Source organism: Trichomycterus rosablanca, chromosome 3 (assembly GCF_030014385.1).
Source record: "Trichomycterus rosablanca isolate fTriRos1 chromosome 3, fTriRos1.hap1, whole genome shotgun sequence".
NCBI lineage: Eukaryota > Metazoa > Chordata > Actinopteri > Siluriformes > Trichomycteridae > Trichomycterus > Trichomycterus rosablanca.
In genome coordinates, this window is record NC_085990.1 from 53,896,474 (window position 1) to 53,914,862 (window position 18,389).

Below are 18,389 nucleotides of genomic sequence, written 5' to 3' on the forward strand. Positions count from 1 at the left end.
TTTCCACTAAACTGTGTAAAAATGTCTTTGTTTAACTGGGACACAGAAATTGAGACACGGTTTCCATGTTTTGTCTGAAAATGTTATTCTCTGATCTACAGTGACACACCAGTGTTTTGACAGAATGTCGGCTGTGGGTGGAATGTTGTGTCTGTTCTTTCTAAGCACGTGTGTAAGTTGGCGTGGGTGGTGAATCTTTCATTTATTCATTAATGATGATACGTTCACGTGTAGGTGAATGTGAATCACTTGGTGTTTTTTATTGCAATAATATACAGTATGATACATATGAGTCAAAAGTCGCAGGACACTCTTTTATTTTAGAAACGAAAGGGAAAATGACATAAAAATGATCTTTTTTTTCATTTATATTTTCCCCCCAGTTTCTATTCCTCAGTCTAGTCTGGTTGCGTCCTCCATACTGATCCGACCCTTCACCGCTGACTGAGGACGCCTTTCAACTGACATGCATCTCCTCCAGCACGTACAGTCAGTACAGACTGCATTTTTCACACGCACAAGTCGACTTCATATACTTGACAGGCACTGTGCAGGGAGGGACACACCCCATCAGCATTATTTCTCAGCCCTGTGCAGGCGCCATCAGTCCTATGGACCTATGATCCGACTTTTTTACCACTAACCCTATGAACAACAGCCAATAATTGTTCATGCAGCCGCCCAGCCCAGTCGGAGAGGCAGAGCTGAGATTCGATACGATTTATTCGAAACCCCAACTCTGGTGAGCTAGCGTACTTTATCGCTGCGCCACCTGATCGGCTTGAAAATGACATATCTGAATACCCCAGCAAGTAATGGGTGAGGGGGCCTATCTTTTAGGCTATGTCTGGAACATGGCTGCCATCTTGAAAGAGATATTGCAAATCTGATTGCGGCAATTGATTTCTGAGAAAATTCTGGTCTTCTTTGATGTGCTACATGACCACCTTCCCATTGGAAAAACATGCCCTTGATCCAATATGGCGGCTTTCAAGATGGCGGCCATGTTCCAGACATAGCCTAAAAGATAGGCCCCCTTACCCATTACTTGCTGGGGTATTCAGATATGTAATTTTCCCTTTTGTTTCTGAAAAAGCGCAACGTGCCCTCCTTACACCCCCTCACAATTAATGGCTCTATGGCCTTAGTGGTGGAGTCACTTAAGTTCCTGGGCACCACCTTATCCAGGGACCTAAAGTGGGAAAAGAACACACTCTCCATCGCCAAGAGGGCTCAGCAGAGAATGTTCTTCCTGAGACAGCTGAAGAAATTCAACCTGCCACAGTCTGCTGATCCAGTTCTACACAGCAATAATAGAGTCCATCCTCACATCATCCATCACCATCTGGTTTGGTTCCTCAACATCACATGAACGAGCCAAACTCCAGCATATAATCAGGACAGCGGAGAGGATCATTGGATGTAGTCTGCCAACGCTTCAGGACATTTACAACAGCAGAGTGCTGAAGCGTGCCGGCAAAATTACAGCAGACCCCTCTCATCCTGGACATCACCTTTTTCAAACTCTTCCATCTGGCAGAAGACTCAGGACAATAAAAACAAACACATCCAGACACGCTAACAGCTTTTCCTCCAGAGCTGTAACACTTTTTAACCAAAGTTGTTCTCTTGGGCAAATGTTGGTAAATACTGGTTAACAGTCCGTGTGCTGTCGGGTATGTTAAATATGTTCTATGTTACATGTCATCACTGATGGTCTGTAACGCGTTACTTAGTAACGCGTTACTCTAATCTGACCACATTTTTCAGTAACGAGTAATCTAACGCGTTTTGACTCACCCTGTATATTACTTTACTGTGTTGGTAAATGAGTGAGGTATTGTGGTGTAATGGTAACAGCCATGTTGCTGGAGCTCCAGGGGTTCAAATCTTGGGCTGGGCTTACAAATACAGAAGGTGCATGGTGTTACATGAACCTATCCATTGGAGGTAAACATAGTGCCAGTCCCAAGCACAGGTAAATACAAGGGCCAGATCACACATGTGGACAAACATCCTGCTATAGCTCCTAACAGGAGCATCCGAAAGGAATCATCATCATCATCTCTGTGTAGCTGTGTGGATGTGGCTGTAATCGTTTAGGATCTAACAACAACCACAACATTTTTATTACTGTTTTAAATTGCCGCCCTTATAATTTGCAGTATAAAGATTTTTGGAATGAGTTGACTGTGCATGTAAAAAATAACTTCTGTTTTGCCATAGTTAACATACTGATCAGCCATAACATTATGACCACCTCCTTGTTTCTACACTCACTGTCCATTTTCTCAGCTCCACTTACCTTTCACCCTGTTCTTTAAGGGTCAGGGCCCCCACAGGACCACCACAGAGCAGGTATTATTTGGGAGGTGGATCATTCTCAGCACTGCAGTGACACAGACATGGAAATCATACTCCCCAAGTACCCCCCCCCCCCCCCCCCCCCCCCAATTTAATTTAGTACAGCTGCTGACATTTCCACCCATATTATTCTTATAGTTATAATTATTATATATCATTACTACAATTGTTGTTAGTATCATGTTTAATTATAGCTAACTTTTTTTATGAAGTACAGTTTACCCTCATTCCTAGATTTGTCTTAGTTATAAAAGCACTGAAAGTCTGTTTGGCCATTGAATGCGAATGGGAGTCGGATTCTGCCGCGGAGAGGGAATTCGGCACAACACCGCACCTATTTTTCAGCTGCAGTTTTTTCTGATGGACAATATACTGTACACCACTTAAAAAGCTTAACTGTGAGTTCTAACAAGAAGACAAAATGCCCTCATGAGAAATGTGCCGCCATGTGCTTATTGCTGCAGTGAACTGCTGAAGGGAAAAGCTGAAACCCTCTATGCAAAGACAAAATCATGAAAATATAATGGAATGCTACATTTCTACCGTCCAGGAACAATTCCTCATGTTCACTTCATCATTTCCTTCGAGGGCACCATCACACCATCATAATTTTGAAGACTTCACATCCAGGAGCCTGTTCTCGAACCCATTTTACACCCCAAAGCCATTTTGTATTCTCAGTTTTACCTGGACTAAAAGCATATGAGAGTCTTCACTAGTCTGGAATGACTTTTACTCCTTTATGATGGAATGGCACCTACGTTTTATGGCCTCTTAAAAAAGGGAAAAAGGAACAAAAACCAATTCAGATGGCAGGTTTATCAGCCATCCTACCTTTTCTCATGTAAATCATAACACCTCTCACTTAGTAAGTTATCTGATTAGGCGGCTAGTTAACTTGTCTGCCCTTCCAAGAAAAATTACTCTCTAGTCTGAACAAGTTTTATTCAGAAACTATGAGGGCGGCACGGTCGCCTCACAGCAAGAAGGTCCTGGGTTCAATCCCCAGGTAGGGTGGTCTGGGTCCTTTCTGTGTAGAGTTTGCATGTTCTCCCCGTGTCTGCATGGGTTTATCATCCAGTTTCCCACAGTCCAAAGACGTGCAAGTGAGGTGAATTGGAGATACAAAATTGTCCACGACTGTGTTCGATGTATAACCTTGTGAACTGATGAATTTTGTGTAATGTAACCAAAGTGTAAAACATGACGTTACAATCCTAATAAACAAACAAACAACAGAGACTACGATGATAAACTACACCAAGTTACCAGAAGTTGAGAGCAAATGTATCATGTTTACCTTTGCTTAGTTCCGTTAGTTAATTTACAGGGTATAATATAATATCAAATAATATCATATAATATAATAAAATATAAGGCCTAATAGGTGTATTTGTAGTAAGAATGTTTTATGTTTTACACATTGAATGTGTGTTCTTGGTATTGCAATTAATTTCCATGTAATATTTGATAAATCTTTAATATTGGTATTTGTATCTCACATTAGGAATTAGGTTAGTATGTTAATGTAAAAAAAAAAGAACCCATAGCACCATCTAGTGACCACAAGTGGTTATATTCATTATGAAGCAAAAGCAGAAGTAGCAATTCCATAAGTTGCAAAGAAGCTGAACCTTAATTTTCAGTTTAAATGGTTTCCAAGTCGTGCCATTCTTAACGCTCATAGTAAAAGGTCAAGTTAAGATGTGCTGGTCACATCTAGCTAAACCATGTGTTGGAATCCAATCCTCAGCATTTAAGACTTCACTACTGGACAATAAAGATTTTTCAGATTTAATTTGTCTGTGGAAAGAATCCAACCTCTTTATCCAATCACATACGGAGAGTCTAACCACTGTGCTCCATGTTCGAAAACAAAGAGATGAAGAATGAGGGCGAGAGAGGCACTGTCTGAAACACTACAGCTCAGGTTACTGCTTGATGTCAGAAACGGAACTGGGAGCAGGGTGCTGCAAGTACCCAGGGGCGTCGTAGTGGGGTGAAAAGTGGGACTGAGTTAACAGGGCCCCAAGTCGGGGGAGGGCCCTTGAGGAGTCTAGAAGGAGTCTGGACTGGGGTGAGGGGGGCCCATGGGCACTGCTTGTGCATAGGGCCCAGAATTTGGTGCTACGCCCCTGCAAGTACCAATACAAGTACTACATTTGCTGAGACTGGTTCATAAAAAGTTCGATGCAAGGTCCCTCATCATTGCTGGCCTCCCAAAGAACACAGTGGTCAGACTCTCCTTATGTGATTGGAGTTTGCCATCTCTTACCAAGGACCTATAATTTGGAACAACCTACCACCTCATCTAAATGAAAGTAATAATATCAGTAACCTAAAAAAAACAGCTCAAAGCTCATTTTTTATCACTGACATTCTTATGTGTGACATGAATAATATATATAAGTTATTTTATTCTTTATTCTGTTGTTTGTATGTTTCGTAGTTATGTAATTTAAGCACTCTCACTATTGATTGTTATTTTTTTCTATACATGTATGTGTGCGAGTGTGTGTATACATATATGTATATATTTTGTTTCTTTTTATATATATATATATTTTTCTTGAGAGAAAGTTTGTTTTTATAAGCCCATTCGGCTTTTTTTTTTTTTTTTTACTTCTCCTGCACATTCTTTTTTTTTTTGTATCATTATGTTTTCTTTCCTTTTGTGTTCATATGTGCAAATAAAAAAGAAAAAGGTGGTTCTGGTGTTTTTCTACTATATGTTACCTTCCATTATTAATCAATAGCATACACTTCAAACAGGTCCTACCTGCCTGCTCCATTATCTAGAACAAAAAATACACACAAATCCAGCCAGTATAAACCCTGGTATTTGCATGTCTACTGTACCATGACTACTTAGCTGTGTTAAATGACTAATTGTTGCCATTGTATAATGAGAGTTTGATAACTATTAAACATAAAAATAAGTGGTGCACCATTATAAACTGTTAAACTGATAATAACATAATACTTTTTAAAATCAGTTAACAAATTAATCATCTTATTCTGATGAAAAATAAGCAAAAATAAGAATGAGTGGATTAGACACAGCAGTGCTGCTGCAGTTTTTAAACACCTTACTGTCACTGCTGGACTGAGAATAGTCCACCAACCAAAAATATCCAGCCGACAGCGCCCCGTGGGCAGCGTCCTGTGACCACTGATGAAGGTCTAGAAGATGAGCGACTCAAACAGCAGCAACAGATGAGCGATCGTCTCTGACTTTACATCTACAAGGTGGACCGACTAGGTAGGAGTGTCTAATATAGTGGACAGTGAGTGGACACGGTATTTAAAAACTCCAGCAGCGCTGCTGTGTCTGATCCACTCATACCAGCACAACACACACCAACACACCAGCACCATGTCAGTGTCACTGCAGTGCTGAGAATGATCCACCACCTAAATAATACCTGCTCTGTGGTGGTCCTGTGGGGGTCCTGACCATTAAAGAACAGGGTGAACGGGGCTAACACAGTATACAGAGAAACTTCTATATGATAAGTGGAGCTGATAAAATGGACAGTGAGTGTAGAAACCAGGAGGTGGTTTTAATGTTATGGCTGATCGTTGTATATCAACTTACACATTACACATTGATCTGAATTTTTGAAGTTAGCATGAACCTTCAGCCATTCAAAAATGCATTTTCTCTTATTCTGTCAGGAGCATTGGGGTGATTCTACAAAGCTCAGATGAAAGTGGGGGTGGAGGGGTCCTTTCTGTGTAGTAAGCATGTTCTCCTAGTGTCCTTTTGGGTTTCCTCCCACAGACCAAAGACGTGCAAGTGAGGTGAATTGGAGATACGAAATTGTCCATGACTGATTGTGTTTGATATTAAACTAGAACTGATGAATCTTGTGTAATGAGTAACTACCGTTCCTGTCATGAATGTAACCAAAGTGTAAAACATGACGTTAAAATCCTAATAAATAATTTTTTTCCTATTACAGCTAATGATACACTGACTTTTGGGAATACCCAACATTTGTACAGAGTAAACAGCAGCACACACTCAATACACCAAGATGGACACTGTTTACATCTTTAGTCACAATATTCATTTTGCTTTGAAGTTGTTTTTAGTGGGTATTAATTTATTCCACACATAATGCACATTGTTTAGTTAAGACTGTGTTATCTGATCCAGTGCTCAATAATTAATATTCCACCCAGTTTTGAAATGTGAAGTTTGTTTATTTACTTAGAATCTGAGCAGACATTTCAGAATCAAGCTGTCAGAAGAGAGCGCATGCGCTGTAGCTCCTCCCTCTTATGCTGAATAAAGTTAAATCCGTTATAAGTTATAGTGAAAGTAAACTGCGATGTTTAGTGGACAGAGGAGTTTAATGTAGTTCGGAGTTATTAAAGGTGTTAAAATATTTCATATGTCAAGCTACACTTTTGTAGAATCTAGAATTTTGTTGTACTGCAGTGTTTTGTGAGCAGCTTTAAAGCTTCAGTCTGTAAGAAGAAACATGAGCTCCGACATGAATCTCCCGAAGAAAGACAAAAAGTGAGTGAATTTATTCCTTATAAATAATGATATCAATACATCAGACTGCAGCGAATGTACAACAGCCAACACTAATAATATAAAACATAGAATATTGAAGATATGAGCTGTGGCGTCGTTGTCAGGACGAATCTCAAATGGTTTCGTACCTCCTACTCCTGTGCACTATGTAGGGTACAATAATGAAGGCTTCTAAACCCTATGTAGTCACTATGTAGCCTATCTGAAGTGATTTAGGATCGATCCTGCTGGTCTGCAGCACTGATTAATTCCAGAGCAGCTGCTTGTTTATTATACTGTTTAATTCTAACACATTTAATCAGTATTAATCTTGATGTGGGTGGAAGTTACTCCACACATGTAGATGAATTATTTATAAACAATTTGCTATTTTTAGTATTATGTAAGAGAAACTACGATGTTTCGGTTTTCTGACCTGAACTAGACTAATAGTTTTAACATTTAAAAATCTTTAATTTTAAGCTCTGAATTGTTAATCTCCTGCTAATCACATTTAAAATAAAATCCAAAATCAACAGACTGAAACACTCATAACAGTAATACATACAGCAATGGGTAAATAGTTCCACTGCATGAACATTTATGTCTCCTACTTTAGCAGGGCCGGAGTGGGCCCCTTTTTCTGCCCGGGAGTTTCATGCCCAAACCCGGCCCACTTTTTCCATGGAGGAAGACTGAGACTTGTCCATAACAATTTTTACACTGATTCATATGTTAGACAAGTGATTTGAGTTGAATATGAAGGTAAGCAAGTCTCGTACATTCAACCTCTCATATGTACGAGAGGGAAAACTTTCATTGCTTGCAAGTTTATTTTTATTTACTTGCAAAGGTTTGTGTGTCCTATTATAAATAATGCATTTTACACACTTGGTAGGCTACTTCAAAGACACGCAAGCAAAAATAATTTGTCCTTTACAATGTATAATTACTGATCTGTACATTTTAAGATATTAATTTGTAGGTCATGATGGTTTAACTGGTTTATTATTTGTGAAATGCTAAACATCATCTGCTTATCCTGTGTTTTGGGAGTTTTTTCATGCATTTTGGCTGAAAATTACTGTCGCAATCTGGCAACCCTGCCCAGAGTAGCTGTGTTTTTTTAAAAAACAAAAACAAACCATGAATCAACAGAAGAAAGTTCATTTGTAGTTCTAAACATATTTAGGGTGTTTTTACCCACTTTCTGTCTCTCCCACGACGTTATTCCTCTTCTACAGCGTCAATTATACGCAAATGGACCTTATGCAAATTAGGCGATGACGTCATTTAGCGACTTCTAGCGACTTTTAGGACAGCCAATAGCTACTTTCCTTACTGAGGAGTTGGCAACACTGCCATCAGTCGGTGGTGATGGAGGGCAGGGAGAGGCCAGGTGGAGCCGAAAAGGCCAGGTTAAAAAAAAGAAAGCTGCCAAATGTGCCAAATGAACAGAGCTGTTTTCCAGAGGACAGACCCCATGCAGCCGGTAAAGAGAGATATGGAAATAATGTTGTATTGTCACTGTAAGGCTATTGCGCAACAATTGCAATGTCAACTTAGCGTAGTTTATTTTGTAGAACCCAACACACACCATTAATCACAAATATCCCGTTTCAAGCTGAAAATAATAAACATAATTTGAAGTGTAATATATTAAATAGCCTAACTCATGAATGGAATGTTTTTGTTTCGACGCTACTGTACTGATGATCCATGACTACTGAAGGGACATGTAGAGGATATTCTAACAGAGTTATTTAAACTAAGATAGTTATTTGTAATGTAAAATATAACATAGAGAATATACATGATATATGTTAAATTGTTTAGACATTCAGAAAGATGTCAGCACGATAGCCTAATTTATTTTAACAAGTAGAGACAAATAGCCTAAATCACTATCAATTTTACACCATCATAATATAGGCTAAATTGTTAAAAAAAAAAAAAAACTTAAAGCATGTTATGTTATTCAGCAAAATAGGCTAACCCTTAATGAAATGTTTTTTAGCCTCAGAGCAGCAGATAAGCCATGTATCATGTCTATAGACAATGACATCGTTAACTTATTGCTCATGTACAAATATAAATACGTTTTCATCTTTATCACATTTTTTTACCTTTTAAATCTTTATCTGATTTAAATTTGAAGTGAAGTGTTTTCTGTTATATACACAATAAAAAGGCATTGTAAGAGCTAGCTGCTGTTTCATTGAGAATCTTTGAGATGTGCTGGAGAAGACTTTGTGCAGTGGTCCAAATATCCCATCATCAATACAAGATCTTGGGGGAAATATTAGTGTGTGTGACCTTTTTTTTTGGCCAGGCAGCGTATATGTACAATGTATATGTATAATGACTCGATATTCACTTTAAACAGCAGAGCGCTGGTGCTCTTCATAACGCCTGGTGGCCAAATTCGCGGTTTTTCACCGAAATTGGGCTTAATTCAAAATGGTTTTGCATTGTTTGCACCTACATCAGAAATAAAGGGCATTCATTATTTGATAAACACAAATACTGTTTTTTATGGTCTTTTTTAAGAGAAATAATAAAATGAAACTTTGTCATAATTTGTCTTCAATTTCAGTTTAAAAAAAATCTGTATTGTGAAATCAGTATCCTGAATCGCATCGCATCGTGGGTAGAGTGTATCATTACATCCCTAGTTTAAATGCAATACAGTTCTGCACAACAAGCTTTTTATTCATGCAATAATAATAATAATAATAATAATTAAAATTGGGATCAAAATGTAATCCTTTCTTTATTACCACAGCTGCACCCATGAATGTGGTGATGTAAGTTTAACTTTTGTATTGGGTCATAAAGTCCACATAAATATATCCACATAAATCAATACATAAATAAATGACATTACACAGATCCACAGTTTAACCTGCAGCAGGACTGCATACAAACGCAAAACAGCTTCTGATTGTTATTTTAATTTCTTAACAGTTCTATTGAGAATGATGTAAATAATACAAATACACAAAGTTTTCCTTCTTGAGTTAGAACTGCAGTGCTTTCTGTATCTGGAAACAGATGTGCATTGATGGTAAATCAGCAGTTTGAACTGATACAGTTCCCAGCTAGCCTTGTAATTGTGGCCCACTTCCGGCGCAGCTCCTGTCAGCCGAGCCTCCGCATCTGGTTCAGTGCCGGCAGCCCAGAAAGTATTTTATTAAGATAATTGCAGCAAGTAGTATAATAATAATAATCAGAGTATTATAAATAAGACCAATTATAAAAGTGAACCAAAATGACAGCTATATGAATATTATATATAGAAAATAACATATAATTGCATATAAGAATAATAATTATAAAAGTGAACAATATATATATATATATATATATATATATATATATATATATATATATATACACATACTGCATATATATGTATATACAGTGTATCACAAAAGTGAGTACACCCCTCACATTTCTGCAGATATTTAAGTATATCTTTTCATGGGACAACACTGACAAAATGACACTTTGACACAATGAAAAGTAGTCTGTGTGCAGCTTATATAACAGTGTAAATTTATTCTTCCCTCAAAATAACTCAATATACAGCCATTAATGTCTAAACCACCGGCAACAAAAGTGAGTACACCCCTTAGTGAAAGTTCCTGAAGTGTCAATATTTTGTGTGGCCACCATTATTTCCCAGAACTGCCTTAACTCTCCTGGGCATGGAGTTTACCAGAGCTTCACAGGTTGCCACTGGATTGCTTTTCCACTCCTCCATGACGACATCACGGAGCTGGCGGATATTCGAGACTTTGCGCTCCTCCACCTTCCGCTTGAGGATGCCCCAAAGATGTTCTATTGGGTTTAGGTCTGGAGACATGCTTGGCCAGTCCATCACCTTTACCCTCAGCCTCTTCAATAAAGCAGTGGTCGTCTTAGAGGTGTGTTTGGGGTCATTATCATGCTGGAACACTGCCCTGCGACCCAGTTTCTGGAGGGAGGGGATCATGCTCTGCTTCAGTATTTCACAGTACATATTGGAGTTCATGTGTCCCTCAATTAAATGTAACTCCCCAACACCTGCTGCACTCATGCAACCCCAGACCATGGCATTCCCACCACCATGCTTGACTGTAGGCATGACACACTTATCTTTGTACTCCTCACCTGATTGCCGCCACACATGCTTGAGACCATCTGAACCAAACAAATTAATCTTGGTCTCATCAGACCATAGGACATGGTTCCAGTAATTCATGTCCTTTGTTGACATGTCTTCAGCAAACTGTTTGCGGGCTTTCTTGTGTAGAGACTTCAGAAGAGGCTTCCTTCTGGGGTGACAGCCATGCAGACCAATTTGATGTAGTGTGCGGCGTATGGTCTGAGCACTGACAGGCTGACCCCCCACCTTTTCAATCTCTGCAGCAATGCTGACAGCACTCCTGCGCCTATCTTTCAAAGACAGCAGTTGGATGTGATGCTGAGCACGTGCACTCAGCTTCTTTGGACGACCAACGCGAGGTCTGTTCTGAGTGGACCCTGCTCTTTTAAAACGCTGGATGATCTTGGCCACTGTGCTGCAGCTTAGTTTCAGGGTGTTGGCAATCTTCTTGTAGCGCAACAATTCGTTTTTTAAGATCCTCAGAGAGTTCTTTGCCATGAGGTGCCATGTTGGAACTTTCAGTGACCAGTATGAGAGAGTGTGAGAGCTGTACTACTAAATTGAACACACCTGCTCCCTATGCACACCTGAGACCTAGTAACACTTATGAGTCACATGACATTTTGGAGGGAAAATGACAAGCAGTGCTCAATTTGGACATTTAGGGGTGTAGTCTCTAAGGGGTGTACTCACTTTTGTTGCCGGTGGTTTAGACATTAATGGCTGTATATTGAGTTATTTTGAGGGAAGAATAAATTTACACTGTTATATAAGCTGCACACAGACTACTTTTCATTGTGTCAAAGTGTCATTTTGTCAGTGTTGTCCCATGAAAAGATATACTTAAATATCTGCAGAAATGTGAGGGGTGTACTCACTTTTGTGATACACTGTATATATATATATATATATAAACTATATAAAGAAGTACAGCTTGTTTGTTTATTAGGATTGTAACGTCATGTTTTACACTTTGGTTACATTCATGACAGGAACGGTAGTTACTCATTACACAAGATTCATCAGTTCACAAGGTTATATCAAACACAGTCATGGACAATTTAGTGTCTCTAATTCACCTCACTTGCATGTCTTTGGACTGTGGGAGGAAACCGGAGCACCCGGATGAAACCTACGTGGACACAGGGAGAACATGCAAACTCCACACAGAAAGGACCCAGACCGCCCCACCTGGGGATCGAACCCAGGACCTTCTTGCTGGATCTTGTGACCTTGGCTGATGATCTACGCCGGATGTTAGATGCTGCAGAGTAGTGTTCATAGTTTTTACTCATGTATGAGAGGTGAATAAGCAAATGTGGCTCAGTGATGGTAGTGGACACTTGAATATCTACAAAAAATACAAGGGACAACCTTTGGGTTATAAAATTATATACGATCAGCCATAACATTAAAACCACCTCCTTCTGCAATTTCTCTCTGGGATCAATAAAGTATTCTGATTCTGATTGTATGTATACTCTTTTTCTATCAGCTCCACTAACCATACAGTTTACTAACCATTTACTGACTTTCCCTATGGGATTAATAAAGTTATCTATCTATCCACGATTTTCCTGAACTTTGACCTTTCCCGTGATTCGTAGCTGAAGCCGGTTTTTGACTTCCGGTTACAGTGTTTACGTTCTGAACGACAGAAGTAGTGGTCATTCGTAACTGGGGTTTTTTTAACAAACATGGCCAAAAGCACTCGGTGGTTGAATAGTAAGTGTAGAGCGACTGTCTATTTATGCATTTTGTTAGACGAGTGCACTGTGAACCCTTATTCCCTCCTCTCGGTGTGTTGTTGGAACGCACCCGGCTCACTCACATGTTCCGTGTCTCTGCAAGCTGATGCTCCGAACAATAAAGCAGTTTTGTTTGAGTTAAAACTGAGTCCTTTATTAATTCCTAGCACTTGACAGTAAGGACATTTTAAGAAGCTGTGGTGAGCGTGTTCTGACAGTGTCCCACCCTTCCACGCTTACAGAGTGGGTAGATGACATGAGGTTAGCTATATTGATATAAGTGAACCATTTCGTCTTTTCCGAAGCTGTAGACGGTGAGGAGCTACAGAACTATAAAAGCACAGAGGCTTACATGCGTAGGAATTGCTGAAGGTGAACATCAGGCGTGGGTAATGCTGAAGGTAAACATCAGGCGTGGGTAATGCTGAAGGTAAACATCAGGCGTGGGTAATGCTGAGGGAAAACATCAGGTGTGGGTAATGCTGAAGGTGAACATCAGGCGTGGGTAATGCTGAGGGAAAACATCAGGTGTGGGTAATGCTGAGGGAAAACATCAGGCGTGGGTAATGCTGAGGGAGAGTGGAGTAGTGGAGACGGTGGGTTACTCGTGCATTGCAGGGTTAGGGAAGTTGTGGAAGGTAGGGAGGGATGAGCCGAGGAACATTCTAATAGCTGTGAAACACTGGAAATAATAAACAATGTATCACGACTAATTTGTTGATTGTTTTTACTTCTACAACAGTGTATACTGGTTCATGAGTGGATGTAAAGCAGGAAAGGGGAGCTAAAGAGACAGAATAAAACGCGTTGCGTTGTTTAATTTACTAAAACAATGAACTGGGAACAACAAACAGGGTATTTACACCCGTTCAGTATTCACTTGCACAAGCCGTGTCTGTCTGGGTGTCCGGATTTAAATGTTATTTGTCCAATTTCTGCAACGCTCTCTAAAATTTTGGACTATACAAAGTGAAACTGCATTATACGATATTATAATTTTTTTATTATTATTTAATTAATAAATATTATATTATTGATATAATTAATACGATTATTATTATATTATTATGGACTGTAACGCGTAAGGCGCAGCGCACCGACAATGTTTACAAATCCGCTGGTGTTCAAAGCACGAACTTTCCAATAACAGCTTCAATTTCTTTGAGTTGTTGTGGCACTCGAGAGCAACACACGTCGAGCCCGAGCTCATATCTGAACCATGCAGTCCTTACCAAAAGTAGTTTAATAATGTTGTAGTTAGTACTACAGCAAATCTAACGCGACCGGAAACGAAAAACCGGCAAACGGAAATATGGAGGTGTCATGGCAGCCCCCATTGTGTTGCCAGGAAAATCGTGGATAGAAGCACTTTGTAGCTCTACAGTTCCACTGTCGTCCATCAGTTCCTCTGCATACTTTGTTAGCCCTCTTTTACCTTATTCTTCAATAGTCAGGACTCCCAGGACCACCACAGAGCAGGTATTATTTAGGTGGTGAATTATTCTCAGCACTGCAGTGACACTGACGTGGTGGTGGTGTGCTAGTGTGTGTTGTGCTGGTATGAGTGGATCAGACTCAGCAGCGCTGCTGGAGTTTTCAAATACCGTGTCCACTCACTGTCCACTCTTAAATTATACACACCTGCTTTGTTGGTCCACCTTGTGGATGTAGTCAGAGATGGTAGGTCGTCTGTTGCTTATTATTGTATTACTATTATTATTGTTGTTCTTGTTGCTTACTGTAGCTTTTAAGTTAACGTCATCCACAGTATTCAGTGAGCTTTAATTATTTAGCAGCTGTTGTCTAATGCTAGAAACTGTTAGCCTTTTAGCTAACTACCTGAAAAGTTTCAGTTCAGACTACCAGTTAACCTGAAACTCACAAGATAACATTACCATAAACAGTTTCCATTTCCAAATTGCTCTCTATCTTAATCCAAAACTCATTAATTGACTTTCTGCTTACATTTTACTAAGTAAAAAGCTGTTAAGATTAAATGTTTATTTACCTCACACGAACGAACGATTAATCCCCCTTTTCAACAGCTCGCATCGCACTGTTGCTATGGTGACGCTGTTCCGCCGGCGTCGGCGCGCACGCATTTCTAAGAGCAACAGCCAAACCCGGCTGTGGTAACAACTGGGCCGGATCTGGCTACATTGATTCTGGCCGATTCTGACACTCGGCCGACTGTGCCGATAGAAAAGTGGGAACTGGGCCAGATGATTGTGCTAGCTGGGGTTATACTAAATGAACTGTATGGATTGTGTTGGAAATAAATGTAAAATAACCAATAGCATTAATCGAACGATGCATTCTCTGTATACAACTCATAAATCGAATTTTTAAATAAATATAAGCTACAACACACAGCACAGCGACCTTAACGATTGAATGTAAACCTAGAACATTCAGCTACGATATCAAAGATGAAAATTCTCGTCCGTGTTTTGACACACCGCCAAGTTGCTGTTGATGTAACTCTGACTTTTTCTGGGGTTTTCAGGTGCTCATATCTGATTGTGGCTGTTAAAGTTGCACATGAGGATGTATGTAAAGGGTGGGGATGTTCCATTAGTCTATCTAGTTTTATGGAATCCAGGGGTACATACAGAGCATATAGTGATAGTTTTGGAGATGATATTCATAACATGAATTGCAGTTTCCTGGAGTGAAGAGTCAAGAGAGATTTGGCAGTGTGGAATTAGGGTTTCTTTGAGGATGAATATTCCACATGTAGACCTGCTTGTGATATGGTAATTTATAGGGACGTCCCGATCCGATCTCAAAGATTGGGATCGGGGCAGATCAAGGCATTTTTTAATTGATCGGAATCGGCTTTACTAAACCCGATCTTTTGTTTTACGTCAGCATGTCCGCTGTGTGGAAATAGTTTAAATTGGAAAGTGAAACAAATCCAGCATAATATCTGCAGTGTGAGCATTTCATGAGGCGGTGGGAGCAGAGCTGCGTTCATTACTGTAGAATTTTACTGTTTATATGGTGTGTGAGTCGAGGATCACTCCGGTTTACAAAACAACGTAGTGATGCACTCGTTTAATAAAGAAATAAATACACGCTATATTCACATATTGTCGGGAGCAGAACACTTTATTAACTTCTTCTGTTAAGGCACCGAATAGCGGACAGCCAAGAATGCTATTTCATGTTCTATGGAAGCCCCAAAGGGTCAAAACACACTCACTTCGCATAGAAACGTCCATCAAACCATCGTCACGATACAAGCACTTTAAGAACTGGCTTTCCTTCATAACAAAAGAGCCTTTCCATTTTATTTTGGTATTCAGGTTTTACTTTAATGCTTTTAAGTAATTTTTTTTTATATTCAAGTGAAGCTGCTACACAGATTTCTGTTCATTTTTAGTGTATCACTGCATTAAACAGATTTTTTTTCTTCGAATGTAAAGTTTAAAGTAAAACTGTAATTATCTCAATCATTTTGATTGATTTTGTAAAAATACAAAACATTAAGCCAATAGCTTGGATGCAGCATTTTCCCCTTCAGCGCTGCAGAGCTATTTAGTTGTTAAACATGTACAATGAATTAATGTGAATAACTGTAATGTCCTTGAAGTGTGCACTGTGTGAACAGTATTATCCAATTCCTATCTAGACAATATCTAGAAAATACAGTGGGGTCAAAAAGTATTTAGTCAGCCACTGATTGTGCAAGTTCTCCTACTTAGAAAGATGAGAGAGGTCTGTAATTTTCATCATAGGGTACACTTCAACTATGAGAGACAAAATGAGAAAAAAAAATCCAGGAAATCACAGGTTGGTGTGAATAAATCAACTGTGGGAGCAATTGTAAGAAAATGGAAGACATACAAGACTATTGATAATCTCCCTTTGGGTCAAGATCTCATCCCATGGGGTCAAAATGATCATGAGAACGGTGAGCAAAAATCCCAGAACTACACGGAGGGACCTGATGAATGAGCTGCAGAGAGCTGGGACCAAAGTACTACAGTAACACACTATGCCGAGAGGGACTCAAATCCTGCAGTGCCAGGCGTGTCCCCCTGCTTAAGCCAGTACATGTCCAGGCCCGTCTGAAGTTTGCCAGAGAGCATATGGATGATCCAGAAGAGGATTGGGAGAATATCATGTGGTCAGATGAAACCAAAATGGAACTTTTTGGTAAAAACTCAACTCGTCGTGTTTGGAGGAAGAAGAATGCTGAGTTGCACACCATACCTACTGTGAAGCATGGGGGTGGAAACATCATGCTTTGGGGCTGTTTTTCTGCAAAGGGGACAGGACGACTGATCCGTGTTAAGGGAAGAATGAACGGGGCCATGTATCGTGAGATTTTAAGCCAAAACCTCCTTCCATCAGTGAGAGCATTGAAGATGGAACGTGGCTGGGTCTTCCAGCATGACAATAATCCCAAACACACCGCTCGGGCAATGAAGGAGTGGCTCCGTAAAAAGCATTTCAAGGTCCTGGAGTGGCCTAGCCAGTTTCCAGACCTCAACCCCATAGAAAATTTGTGGAGGGAGTTGAAAGTCTGTGTTGCCCAGCGACAGCCCCAAAACATCACTGCTCTAGAGGAGATCTGCATGGAGGAATGAGCCAAAATACCAGCTACAGTGTGTGCAAACCTGGTGAAGACTTACAGGAAACGTCTGACCTCTGTCATTGCCAACAAAGGTTATGTTACAAAGTATTGAGTTGAACTTTTGTTATTGACCAAATACTTATTTTCCACCATAATTTACAAATAAAATCTTTAAAAATCCTACAATGTGATTTCCTGGATTTTTTTTCTCATTTTGTTTCTCATAGTTGAAGTGTACCTATGATGAAAATTACAGACCTCTCTCATCTTTCTAAGTAGGAGAACATGCACAATCAGTGGCTGACTAAATACTTTTTGACCCCACTGTACAAGTATCGGTTTGAGACTCGGTATCGGATCGGGATCAAAATTAATAATCGGGATCGGTATCGGGAACAAAAAAACGTGATTGGGACATCCCTAGTAATTTACAAAGCTTTTCAAGGGGGTATTGACAGCTGGTGCCATTACAGTTTCTTGAAGGCAAAGGCCAGCAGGCTCAGGGATGTGGCTAGTTGTCCTTTTATTGTAATTGACTCTTCAACAATTCCATTGTATGATAGAATTAGATGTTGTAGATTTGGTTTGACCTCTCTGGGTTTGGGTTGGGTCAGCCTCAGTCATTTCCACAATTTGGCATGTCTGTTTTCCTTGGGCCTTGGACTGACTGTGCTTTATGCCTAGTTCACACTACACGACTTTTGCCCTGATTTTCTCTCGGCGGCCGGTCGGCGCTAGATTTGCCGGCTCAGGAGCAACTCGGCATTCGCTTGGCGATCAAAACTCAGCTCTCAATCGCTATGTGTGAACTACCCAACAACGATTTCTAGCACGTCAGATATCTGATCTGAGTTGCACAACTGGCAATGAGTGCTGTGTCGAACAGCCAATGAGAACACAAGATACGGTGTGAGGGGAAACACAGGAGAGGAGTGTAAACAGGTGGGACAGGGGGATAATATAGTTTATATCAGAATACATCAGCACACACACATTTTACAGTATTTCTGATCTTAT

General features: G+C 39.9%; 1 protein-coding gene across 2 annotated transcripts in view; it reads left to right on the forward strand.

Moving 5' to 3' along the window:
* The first annotated feature begins 6,743 nt into the window (after window positions 1–6,743).
* Window positions 6,744–18,389, forward strand: part of LOC134309983 (NACHT, LRR and PYD domains-containing protein 3-like) — a 47,444-nt gene continuing 35,798 nt past the window's right edge. Inside the window, exons 1-2 of one of the 2 annotated variants that reach the window (XM_062991490.1) lie at window positions 6,848–6,892; window positions 7,512–7,657. Coding sequence is in view for 1 of the 2 variants with exons in the window: in XM_062991489.1 (XP_062847559.1) it covers window positions 6,855–6,892 (38 nt within the window). In the remaining variant the exon portion in view is untranslated. Of the gene's footprint in view, window positions 6,893–7,511; window positions 7,658–18,389 lie in introns of both variants that reach the window. The other variant, XM_062991489.1, reaches the window with a different exon arrangement.